Here is a 13,371-nt window from a genome sequence, read left to right on the forward strand (position 1 = left end):
TTTATGGATATTTCATATGGGTTTTATCAATTTACAAAGGTATTTTATTCTATCAATAATAGACTGGAATCCTAAGTTCCCCTTATCTCTTGCCTGGATTCCTGCAATAGCTTCCTAACTCTCTCTGACCTGCCCTTACCCACTTTTAGTCAATTCACCATTCCGTTGTTAGTGTCAGACTGTCACACCTCTACTAAAAACCCTCTACTGATTTACCTAGAGTAAAAATTCAGTGTCTTTAATTAGGCTTTGAGAGTCCACCATGATCTCTTCACTTCTCCAACTCATCTCCTATAATTTCATCCCTTACTTACTCTGCTCCAGCCAAACAGTCCTGCTTGGTGTTTGGGGAATAAACCAAGTAGGTCCCTGCCTTGGGGACTGTACACTTGCTATTCCCCTGGGGGAATGCCCTTTCCCCAGATAACTGTAGGGCTCACTCTAGCCCCTCCTCAGGACACTGTCTAAATGTGACCTTCTCAGAGGGGCCTTCCTTGACCACCCTATAGAAAACAGCACATACCCACATGCCTGCCATTACTCTCTATCTCCCCTACCCTGCTTTCTTCTTCTTCATTGCACTTACCACCATCTGACACAGCTGTTTCTGTCTGCCCACATTAGAATGTTAACTCTGGGAGAGCTTTTCTGCCTTGTCTAGTGCTGTTTCCCTACAGCTAGAACAGCACCCGGTTTGCTGAATGAATTTTGAAAATGAACCTTGAATGGACTCTTACCCAGTTGACTACTGACTTCTCATAAACACAGGAGAAACATAAGCTTCTTAGTCTTCCAAGCTTCCTTAGGAAAATTAAGAATGGTTCTAAAATAAGGCATTTCTAAGCATTAAAGGTTAGTAAAGTGCTGAATACAAGAACTTCCCATAGTCATGAGTATGTGCCAGTTGGTTCCTGCCTCCCAACCTTCCTTAAAGACTTCTCTCTCTTCCCATGCCTTGCTGGTGGTGCCTCCCAATGGCTGACACACAGACCACCCTTACCCAGCCTCTTCCCTCACTGCCTTCTTTCCATTGCTAACAGTAGGTAGTCTCTGTGTCTTGGAGCACGGTTAGTTTCACCCAGGCAAGACTTCTCTCCCAGGCACATCCTCTTTAACCTCTTTTCTCCTCTTTTTGTTTTTAACCAGTCATCTCTGAAATACTCCTCTCTTCTTACTTTCCTTATCTCTAAACAAAAAAGCCACTAATTTTGATTGGTTGGCAGAAAATTAATACTTGTGATAGTCTTCTTCCAAGGAAAATGGAAGATACAAACTTTTTTTTATCAAGTTATATATGAAACAACGACCTTCAGAAGATTTATAGCGGTCTTCGTCTACTTCCCTATTGTCCTTTAATTAACCTGTTTTTGTCAAAGACAGTCAAGTTAAATTAATTTTCTTATTCGATTTTGTTTCATTTCTAACATTACAGATATAATTCTATTTTTCATTGGAAATATTTATACATAAAATATGAACATTGAAACCAGAAAAGGGCTGGGGAAGACAACTGCAGACTCATTTTGGAACAACCCTGATTACCCAGACATAATTAATGGTAATTTTTCTATAGGAAGAGGGAAGTTTAAGGTCTAATTACCTTGAAAGCAATTTTTAAAAGTATATGATATTTTTCAGTTGAACATTTCTCATGCTATTGTTCTATATGTCTATATTTGGTAAGTTAAAAATTATTTTTCCCTTTATAAATATAATCCACAATTCCTGAAAGTATGTTTTTCAAGATGCTAGTCCCTCAAGATGCTACCTGAGAGTTTAAAAAGCTCTGTTATCAAATAACTTCGGGGCACATGGTATATTATATACCACTCCTGAAGGTTTATCATATACATTAGCAATAAATTTACATCTACAACAAATTTATGTATTTAATTTTGTTTAACCATTGTTTTGCAAACATGTATGACTACTAAACCCCTTCCTTGTATAAGTCTTGTTAATATCCCATGAAAGAAACTTTGAGAAACAACTATGATTATTTAATCATTTAGAGAAAAAAGGACTAGTGATATTAACTATTTCTTGAAGGCTCCTATCTGTCAGGCATTGTCCTCAGAGTTCTTAGAATTTTACATAAAGTACCTTATTTAAATCTAAAATGAACCTAATAAATACAAGTACTGTGGTCATCCCCTTCTTACAGATGAGAAAACTCAGGTTGAGATAAGTAAATGACTTGCTGAAGTCCACATGGCCAGTGGGGTAAGCATGTGAATCTTGGCAGCCTGTTTACAAAATCCATATACAATCTCCAGTCTCCATGGCATTTATTGGTATGAAAAAAATGTGAATGATGCCATTTGTGGATGTGCAGCTACTAAAAGAATGAGCTATTTTAAGATATTTGGTTATTTTTGTTACATAGATATTGCTGGAATTCCTCTGCCTCAGAACCTGAGTGGATACTCTTTGTTGCCATTATCATCAGAAACATTTAAGAATGAACATAAAGTCAAAAACCTGCATCCACCCTGGATTCTGAGTGAATTCCATGGATGTAATGTGAATGCCTCCACCTACATGCTTCGAACTAACCACTGGAAATATATAGCCTATTCGGATGGCGCTTCAATATTGCCTCAACTCTTTGGTAAATTTGTTAATATATTTTTAAGTGTAATATTATGTGTAATGAACTGCCCTATGTAGCATTGCTCAAGATAGCCAATAATCCTTGTTAAGTAAATGAATATCTGCTGCTTCTCATGCTAGGACGATCTACAAAAGGTTGCCCAGGTGAGGAACAGCCTCTTTGCAGATCAGCAGCTGAATTTCAGAGAAAGTGTCCTAAGGCTTTTGATCTGGGTCTCATGACTGAAACCAGTTTTCTCCGATCAGGGCATCTTTCAGTACTCATGGTTATCTTTCCCAATTTGAAGTCAACACCTCATTGTACCTCATTGTTCTGAAGGATTAACACCTATCTTATGAAGCCTGACATTTTACATATATTATTTAACGTCCCCCACAACCCCACAACATAGTACCATTATCCTCATTTTACAGAGGAGACTGTGAGTCAGGGAAATTTGGATACCTGTGTGAGGTCTCACAGCTAAGAAGTAGCAGAACTGAGATTTCAATGAAGCTATGACTGCAAAATTGATGCTTCTTACAGCTTCTAAAAAATGTCTGCCAGCTTCACTACTCTATGAATTAATTTTTAAACAGCATTTTTAGATTTAGGGTTTTACTTATCCTTTGTCCCCATTTAGTATATAAAATATGTGCTAAAGCCATTAGTAATATTTCTTTCTCCATAAGGCTCCTTCCCAGTTACAAATAGCAAAATTATTATCAAAATAATACTTGGGGGGCCAAACTGGCCAACTCCCTTCACTTTAAGAGTGGAGGATTCTTGGCTGAAAAAGGAAGTCTTTACACTTTCATCCTGATGAGTAATGGGCATCTCTTGCTTGTTCATTGGCCATTGTCAAATGAAATTTATGGGAGGCCATTGTTTTGAACTGAGTTGCTACACCAGGCTCAACAGACCAAATCAAACCAGAATGGGGTCACTGGCAGTAGGTGCCCCATAATCAAGCTGAACTTTAGGAGAAAAAAAAAAAAGGAGAATCACAATAACCAATCCGAAGGGGCTCATTTTACCTTAACCAGCATAAGGAAGTCTCCTCTGTTTTTACTGGATAAAGAAAGTAACACTATAATGACGAATCTGCTTTTTGTTCCATGTTTCTGGGACTTTTTCATCAGCCTTTTTCTGCCTATAAAGCCCACCTTCTCTGCTCAGCTCATCAGAACGCCTTTTCTAAATCTTTAGAGGGGTTGCTGCCCAATTCAGGAATCACTAAATAAAAGTCAATTTGATCTTTAAACTTGTTGAAATTTTGTTTTTTATACCATGTTCTACCAAAAAACCGATGTGACTATCAAAATGTCAGAAGTGGAGAATCAGCCTTTTCTGTACTTTTTAGGGCTTATTGATTTCCCTTTCCTAAAGATATGCCATCTGAAGTTACCTGGTAAAGTCTCATATCTCTTCAGGGGCCTCTTGGCTAATGTACTTAAGTAGGCCCATAGAGGTTTTTCCCTCAACATTCAGTGTTCATTTACTATCTGAAGTTAATTGTCATAAGATCTCTGACTTGCTGTTTTTCCAATTAGATTGGTATCCTAGCTATATCCCTGTCTTCCCACACCCTATCTAAAAAGTATGTTTATGGATCTGAAATATTTATCATTATTGTCTTGCTGGCAGTGATTGAGAAGTTTGTATTTCCATGGCTGTTTGTTCAAATGCACAGCACTGATGAATGTAACTTTCAAAACTCCAAGCATAAGTACTAATATATAAAGAAAACTAGGACTAAGTAAAGTTGCAGGAACATGACTTGTCTATATAAAGAATTTGTAGAAAGTTTGAGGCTGTTGAAATGGTACAGTGTAAGCATTACTATATTCATTTCTGCCTGTCAAAGTAGGCAGGACATAAAAAACAGGAAGAACTTGTTCTAAACCAGCTTACTAATGATAAAAGTTTGACTTTTTCTGGCATTTAAGAAAAAAAAAAGTGGGATAGCTGGACAATGGTAGGAAGGAGGGAATTTGGGCATGCAACATAGGGTGTTTAACTCCTGGTATGTTATTTTACCATTTATACTGTCCTTCATTTTATTACACTAACAGGAACTGAAAATCTAAAAAAAAAAAAAAAAAAAAAAATCTAATACATTACCTGTCATAAGGACATTCTAAAAAATTTTTTAGTAGGTCATTATTTTGACAGATACTTAATTTTTTTCTTTCAGATCTTTCCTCGGATCCAGATGAATTAACAAATGTTGCTGTAAAATTTCCAGAAATTACTTATTCTTTGGATCAGAAGCTTCGTTCCATTATAAACTACCCTAAAGTTTCTGCTTCTGTCCACCAGTATAATAAAGAGCAGTTTATCAAGTGGAAACAAAGTATAGGACAGAATTATTCAAACGTTATAGCAAATCTTAGGTGGCATCAAGACTGGCAGAAGGAACCAAGGAAGTATGAAAGTGCAATCGATCAGTGGCTTAAAACCCATATGAATCCAAGAGCAGTTTGAAAAAAAAGTTTAAAAATAATGTTCTAGAGATACATATAAATATATTACAAGATCATAATTATGTATTTTAAATGAAACAGTGTTAATAATTACCAAGTTTTGGCCGGGCTCAATGGCTCACACCTGTAATCTCAGGACTTTGGGAGGCTGAGGCAGGCAGATCACAAGGTCAAGAGATCGAGACCATCCTGGCCAACATGGTGAAACCCCATCTCTACTAAAAATACAAAAATTAGCTGGGCATGGTGGCACACGCCTGTAGTCTCAGCTACTCGGGAGGCTGAGGCAGGAGGATCGCTTGAACCTGGGAGGCAGTGGTTGCAGTGAGCTGAGATCCCGCCACTGTATTCCAGCCTGGCAACAGAGTGAGACTCCATCTCGAAAAAATAAATAAAAATAAAATAATAATAATAATTTCCAATTTTTCATTACTTTGTAAGAATGTAGTGTATTTTAAGATAAAATGCCAATGATTATAAAATCACATATTTTCAAAAATGGTTATTATTTAGACCTTTGTATAATTTCTAACAATTTAGTGGAAGTATCGAAAGGATTGAAGCAAATACTGTAACAGTTATGTTCCTTTAAATAATAGAGAATATAAAATATTGTAATAATAATAATACATGTCATAAAATAGTTGTATGTGAGCATTTGATGGTGCTTGATGAGTTATTTGTATTTGATGGGACTGTTTGGATGTATTTGATGGGAGTATTTGGAGTATTTAACGGGATGTAAACCCTGGATGTACCTGATTTTATTACTGTTTTCTTTTAATAGGTAATATATATACAGGGTAAAAGCTTCAAATGGTACAAAAGGGTTAACAGTGATCATGAAGTCTCTGTCCTTTCCCTCTTCCCTGCCATCCAGTTCCCCCCCACAAGAAGCAAGTACCGAAACCACCTGCTTACGCATTTTTAGAGATTGGCCACAGATTCATAAACAAATGTATATATATTCCTTTCCCCCTACACAAACGGTAACATACTGCACACATTGTTCTGCATGTTGCTTCTTTTTCCTTTTTTTTCACTTAACAGTAGATATCTAGAGGTGAAATTACTGAGTCAAGACTATATTTAGCAAAATTACACCACATACTACAAATTACCTCTAAAGAAGGTACACTGATAATCTCACCATCAATGCATGTCTTCTTATCCTTTGCCAACCTAACAGATAAAAATATTCTCTTTTTATTTTTCTTATTATGAGTAAGGTAGATCATATTTTCATGTATTTAACAGCCGCTGGAATCTGCTTTACCATGGCCTTTCCTATTTCTATTCTTTGCCTGTTTTTCTGTTGGTTGTTGGTCTTTGTTTTGTATTACAGGTGTGCTTTAGATATTAGCTTTTTGTAAGAGATCCTGCAAATATCTTCTTTCCAGTTTGTCACTGTCATTTGTCTTTTGACTTTTTTCTGGTATTTTTTGATATGTAGAAATTTTTATTTTCATGTAAGCAAATTTGTGAATCTTTGTACCCCATAAGTATACACAATTACGATTTGCCAATTAAAAATATGAATACAAAATTTACAGATCTTTGCTTTTGTGGCTTTTGGGATTTTGTATTATATTTAGAATGGCCTTCTCCACTTGTCTTTTTTTTTTTTTTTTTTTGAGATGGAGTCTCGCTGTGTCACCCAGGCTGGAGTGCAATGGTGCAATTCCGGTTTCAAGTGATTCTCCTGCCTCAGCCTCCCGAGTAGCTGGATTACAGGCACCCACCACCACACCCGGCTAAGTTTTTGTATTTTTAGTAGAGACAGGGTTTCACCGTGTTAGCCAGGATGGTCTTGATCTCCTGACCTGGTGATCTGCCCACCTCAGCCTCCCAAAGAGCTGGGATTACAGGCATGAGCCACTGCGCCTGGCCTCCAATTATCTTCTTTTAGAATTTTATTTTTAACCTTTGGATCTTTGACCTAGCTGGAATGTATTAAACATATTAGAAATCTAACTTTAGTTGTTTTTTTAAATATGCCTACCCATTGATCTTTTATTGAGTAAACTGTCTGTTCTCCCTTTGGTAAAAATGTCACTTCATCATATAATACCTTTGGTTGAATACGTTATCTTTTCCCCCATTGATTTGCAATGCCATTTTTATCTATACCAAAGTCCCATTTATACTTATGCCATTTCTTGAACATTTTATTTTGCATTGGACCATTCTATTTTTTTGTTTCTGTTTTGTTTTTTTTTTGAGACAGGGTCTTGCCTTGTCACTCAGGCTGGAGTGCAGTGGCACAATCACTGCTCACTGCAGCCTCAATCTCATAGGCTCAGGTGATCCTCCCACCTCAGCCTCCCTAGTAGCTGGGACTGCAGGCACACACCACAAAACACAGCTAATTTTTTAAATTTTTATAGAGACAGGGTTTCTCTGTGTTGCCCAGACTGGTCTTAAACTCCTGAACTCAAGCAACCTGACTGCCTCAGCCTCGCAAAGTGCTGGGATTACAGGCATGAGCCACCACACCCAGCCAGACAAGTCTATTTTATTAGTCTGGTAGACAGTATCTGGTAGGACTAGTCCCTTTGCAATAGTTTTCTTTTTTCGGAATTGTCCTTCCTAGCAACTCTTGATTTTTCCATACAAATTTAGAATAAGTTTGTCTAGAAACAAAAATGAAAAGTCCTGTTGGCCTTTTAAATGAAATCATTGAATGTATAACCTACTTTAAAGAGAATTTAATTCTTTATGATAGTTATTCTAAAGAATTACTATGTTTTCCCCTTTATTCAAGTCTTCTTTTATATCCCGCAGTAGTAGTCTAAGTTTTCTTCATACAGATCAATTTCTCCAGAAAAATTTTTGAAAAGCAGGGACTTTAAAACATACCCCCCTAGGCCCTACCCTACACCAGTTGATTAGAGCTTCTGAGACAGCCTGGGCCTGCTATGCTATTATTGTTGTCTTGCTGGTCAATCCCTCCAGCCATGATTCTAATGTATAGCCAGAGGTGGGTTTATTTCCAGTTGTTTTATCAGTTATTGTGATTTTAAGTGAATCTTCCTTCCATTATATCCTCTAAGAGAAGATCTTCTTGTTTATATGTGCACTCCATTTCCACATATTTATTTTATTCTGAATCACTTCATAGTGAGTAATGGTTTTTCAAGCGAAATATTATTTTCCAAGTAAAAATCTTACCTGCAAATAATTTTACCCAACTTAATACTTTTTCAAACTGTCTTTGAAGTTTTCTTCATGAGTAAGTTCATCTCCTTTATTTATTTGTTTATCGTTCTTCAGTGAATTTATATGAGCTTACCTTTGTAATTACGAATTTCTGAGAAATAATTTTACTTTTGAATATATCTGATTTTTATTACATATGTATATACACATGCATACACAAACACACATGTTCTGAAGTGAAACCCTTAAAAAGAAAGGCTGAGTATTAAGGTTAAAATTAAACTACATAAATCCACCATCCATCTCTGGTATATGCTAATAATAGAGAGAAAAGCAATAATAATAGAAATGTGGTCCTGAAAACAGGCTTGTGAAGATAAATCTACTTTATTCTACCCAAACCCTTTAAGATACACATTCATTTTAAGAATTTACCAAGCATCTGCCATGTTTTAAGCATATTAAGTGTAGGATCATAATTAGGTACAATTGAATATTCAGGACAATATCTAATTCAGAATGGTATCTAACAATCATGAAAACCGAAAATTAAGAAAAACTTACAAAATCAAGACAATTATCTAATGCCAGAATCTGAGAGGAACTGACACTAATTAGAAGCCGGAATGAGAATAACCTTTGGGCTTCCATTTTTACCACCTCCACCGCTAACTTCTTGTTCTAATCCACCATGATCTGTGCTTGGAATTTTGCTGTTGACTCTTAAGAGGTCTCCATGAGTCTGTCCTTGGCCTTCTTTAGTCTGTTCTCAACAGCAGCCAGAGTGAGCCTGTCAAAATACAGATCACACCCCTGGATACTCAAAGCTCCCACTGGTTTCCCATCTTTTTCTGTAAAAGCCAGAGTCATTACAATAGCCTATGGGCCCCAAATAATCTGGTAGCATGTTCTCTCTAAGACCACTTCTCCTCCTATACTCCTACCTGATTTACTGTGCTCCAGCCACATGCGTCCCTGTGGCTTTCCAGACAGACATACTAGGCATGCACCACCAAGACCTCTTTGCACTTGTCAGTTTTTTCTGCCTAGAGTGCAGTTCTTCCTCCAGATTTTTTCATGGCTCACTGTTATTTCCTTGAGGTCAAGGCTCAAATGTCACCATCTCACAAGGATTTTCCTGCTTTATTTTTCTCCATAGAAATTATTACCATTTAATTTAGTGTGTGTTTTACATAATTAATGTGTTTGAGCTGTCTTTTACCCTTCCTGACGCTACCAGAATAAAAGCTCCAAACAGGCATGGCATTTTGTCCCTTTTCTCCATAAAGTATCTCAAATGCCTAACACATAGTAGAAGCTTAGTAAATACTTGTTGAATTAATTTACTGGGAATTACAGCTTTTCAAATATCACATTAGTTTAGAAAACCAACAAATTTGGGCTGTAGCAGGGTGGGAAGTAAAAGGGAATAGGCTTTTTTTTTCTTTTGAGACGGAGTCTTGCTGTGTCACCCAGGCTGGAGTGCAGTGGTGCCATCTCAGCTCACTGCAACCTCCGCCTCCTGGGTTCAAGCGATTCTCCTGCCTCAGCCTCCCAAATAGCTGGGACTACAGGCGTGCACCACCACATCTGGCTAATTTTTGTATTTTTAGTAGAGATGAGGTTTCACCATGTTAGCCAGGCTGGTCTTGAACCCCTGACCTCAGGCAATCTGCCAACCTCGGCCTCCCAAAGTGCTGGGATTACAGGCATGAGACACTGAGCCCAGCCAAGGGAGTAGTTTTCTTAATAAAGCAAAGCCTTCTAGAAACAGTAAATTGTAGCAAAATCTTGCACAAAAGAGCTAACAAATAGACACTATCCCCCTTTGTTTTATCTTTTTAAAATCGACACATAATAATTCTACCTATTGGCCAGGTGCAGTGGCTCACGCCTGTAATCCCAGCACTTTGAGAGGCCAAGGCTGGCGGATCACCTGAGGTCAGTAGTTCGAGACCAGCCTGACCAAGCCTCTCCATGTCTTAGTAGAGACATGGAGAAACCCTGTCCCTACTAAAAATACAAAATTAGCCAGGTGTGGTGGCGCATGCCTATAGTCCCAGCTACTCAGGAGGCTGAGCCAGGAGAATCTCTTGAACCCGGAAGGCAGAGGCTGCCGTGAGCCGAGATTGCGCCATTGCACTCCAGCCTGGGCAGAAGAGCGAAACTCCATCTCAAAATAATTAAATAAATAAATAAATAAATATAATTATACCTATTTATGGACTAAAGTACACCTTCATACATGTATACAAGGTGTAATGATCAAATCAGGGTAATTAGCATACCGATTACCTCAAACATTGATCATTTTTTGTGTACATTCAAAATCTGTTCTTCTATTTGAAAATATATAATAAATTATTGTTAATTACAGTCACTCCATAGTACTATAGAACACTAGAATGTATTCCTCCTATCCTACTGTACTTTTGTATTCGTTAACCAATCTTTAGCTGTTCCTCTCTCCCCTTACCTGTCCCCACCTCTAGTAACCACTACTATACTCTCTACCTCCATGAGATCAATGCTTTTTTTCGCTTCTACTTGTAAGAACATCCAGTATTTATCTTTCTGTGCCTGGCTCATTTCACTTAACATAATGTTCTTCAATTTCATCCATGTTGCTGCAAATGATAGAATTTCATTCTTTTTATGGCTAAAGAGTATTCCATTGTGTATATATGCCACATTTGCTTTATCCATTCATCTGTTGATGGACACAGGTTGATTCCATACCTTGGCTATTGTGAATAGTACTGCAGTAAACATGGGGTGCATGTATCCCTTTGAGGTACTGATTTTCTTTCCTTTGGATATTTACCTAATAGTGGCATTGCTGGATCACATGATAGTTCTATTTTTAGTTTTTTGAGGAACCATTTTACTGTTTCCATAATGGTTGAACTAATTTACGTTCCCACCAACAGTGTAAGAGTTCCCCTTTCTCCTCATGCTTGCTAGCATTTGTTATTTTTTGTCCTTTTGATAATAACCATTCTAACTGGAGTGAGATTACACCTCATCCTGATTTTATCTTTTTCTATTAAAAAAAAGGCTAGATAGTAAATATTTTAGGCTTTGGGAGCCATACGGTCTCTTTCACAACTACTCATTTCTACCGCTGAAGTGTGAAAGCAGCAAGACAATATGTAAACAAATGAGCGTGGCTATGTTCCAATATAACTTTATTTACAAAAATGCAGGATTTGCCTTGTAGGCCATAGTTTGCTCAATGCTGGGCTAGAATAGTTCGCAACTTTGCTGCAAATTGGAATCACCTGAGGATGTTTAAAAACTATTATTGCCTGGCTCCTACCCCAGGCTGCAGGAGTTTTAAAGCTTCCCAGCCTGTAATCCCAGAACTTTTGGAGGCTGAGGCAGGCAGATCACCTGAGGTCAGGAGTTCAAGACTAGCCTGGCCAACATGGTGAAACCCCATCTCTACTAAAAACACAAAAATTAGCCGGGCATGGTGGCGCATGCCTGTAATCCCAGCTACTTGGGAGACTGAGGCAGGAGAATCCCTTGAACTAGGATGCAGAGGTTGCAGTGAGCTGAGATCATGCCATTGCACTCCAGCCTGGGTGACAGAAAAAAAGGCAAAAAAAAAAAAAGCTTCCCAGGTGATTCTAAGGTGCAGCAAAATCTGGGAACCACTAGTCTGGAACCTTGTTATTCAAACTATCATCCTCAGAAAAGAAGCGTCTATATCGACTAGGAGCCTTATCTTGTTTTGGTTTTTGTTTTTTAATGGATTTTGTATTCTTTCTACTGTTTGTGGCTTTTCAATTTATTAGACCCAGGAGATCCTCATAAAAACTACTGGAATGGATGGAATTTGTTAAATGGCTGCATATACAAAAATCAACGGCCAGGCGCGGTGGCTCACGCCTATAATCCCAGCATTTTGAAAGGCTGAGGCAGGTGGATCACCTGAGGTCAACACTTCAAGACCAGCCTGGCCAACATTGTGAAACCCCATCTCTACTAAAAATACAAACAATTAGCTGGGTGTGGTGGTGGGCTCCTGTAATCCCAGCTACTTGGGAGCCTGAGGCAAGAGAATCATTTGAGGCAGAGGCTGCAGTGAGCCGAGATCACACCACTGCACTCCAGCCTGAGCAACAAGAACAAGATGTTGACTCAACATGTATCTATAAGAGCAATCACTAGGTAAAAACAGAAATTAGAGAAAATATTACATTCATGTTATCCTATACATATTTATTTATTTGTTTACTTATTTATTTCTTTTTGGTACGGGATCTTACTTTGTCACCCAGGTTTGGAATGCAGTGGTGCGAACGCAGCTCCCTCACTGCAGTCTCAACCTCCTGGGCTCAAGTGATCTTCCTGCCTCAGCCCCCTGAGTAGCTGGGACCACAGGTGTGTATCACCATGCCCGGCTAATTTTTAAGTTGTTTTCTAGAGATGAGGGTCTCACCATGTTGGTCAGGATGGAAAATACTTTAAATTTTAATGAGAGGTATACAAACCTAGATTTCAAAAACTATAAACTTCTATTGAAGTATATTAACAAAATATGAATATGCAATGACAGCATGTTCTTGGATGCGAATATCTAATCTCAAAATATCACTTCCCCAAAATTAATGTATAAATTTTGTGCAATCCTGATTTTATTCCAGAAAAGAGATATTTTTGTTTGATTTTTTAAATTGAATGAAATGGTCTTATAGTTTTTATGGAAAAAATAATGTCTGAAATAAGTAATAAAATTATGGGAAAATAATATTGAGGTGGGATTAATATTACTGGCTATTAAAACATACTATAAACCACTGAATTAAACTAAGAACTTGGTAATGAGGGGCCATGAAGCAAAAAAGAGATGACTCAACACAAACTAGGCAGAAGAAGCTCATGTGGAAAGCAGACCATCCAGACCCGTGTTAGAACTATTATCCCCCTTCTACACTGGCCATACGCATTTGTGTGCGTATACATATATATTGTTTACAATTATGTATGTATTATTTACAATTATGTATATTAAACTTTCATTAGGTAGAATTTTTACTGCCAAAAAAATCTTTTTGGAGACAGGGTCTCACTCTGTCACCCAAGCTAGAGTGCAGTGGTGCAATCATAGCCCACTGCAGCCTTCAA

At 37.7% G+C, this 13,371-nt stretch overlaps 1 protein-coding gene across 1 annotated transcript in view; it reads left to right on the forward strand.

The window, feature by feature from the left end:
- ARSK (arylsulfatase family member K) overlaps positions 1-5,736 on the forward strand; it is a 52,025-nt gene extending 46,289 nt beyond the window's left edge. The window contains exons 7-8 of the mRNA XM_055233375.2: positions 2,387-2,611; positions 4,791-5,736. Of these exons, the coding sequence (XP_055089350.1) occupies positions 2,387-2,611; positions 4,791-5,080 (515 nt within the window). The 3' untranslated portion in view covers positions 5,081-5,736. The remainder of the gene's footprint in view (positions 1-2,386; positions 2,612-4,790) is intronic.
- The last annotated feature ends 7,635 nt before the right edge of the window (positions 5,737-13,371 follow it).

The sequence above is a fragment of the Symphalangus syndactylus genome, chromosome 11 (assembly GCF_028878055.3).
Source record: "Symphalangus syndactylus isolate Jambi chromosome 11, NHGRI_mSymSyn1-v2.1_pri, whole genome shotgun sequence".
Classification (NCBI taxonomy): domain Eukaryota; kingdom Metazoa; phylum Chordata; class Mammalia; order Primates; family Hylobatidae; genus Symphalangus; species Symphalangus syndactylus.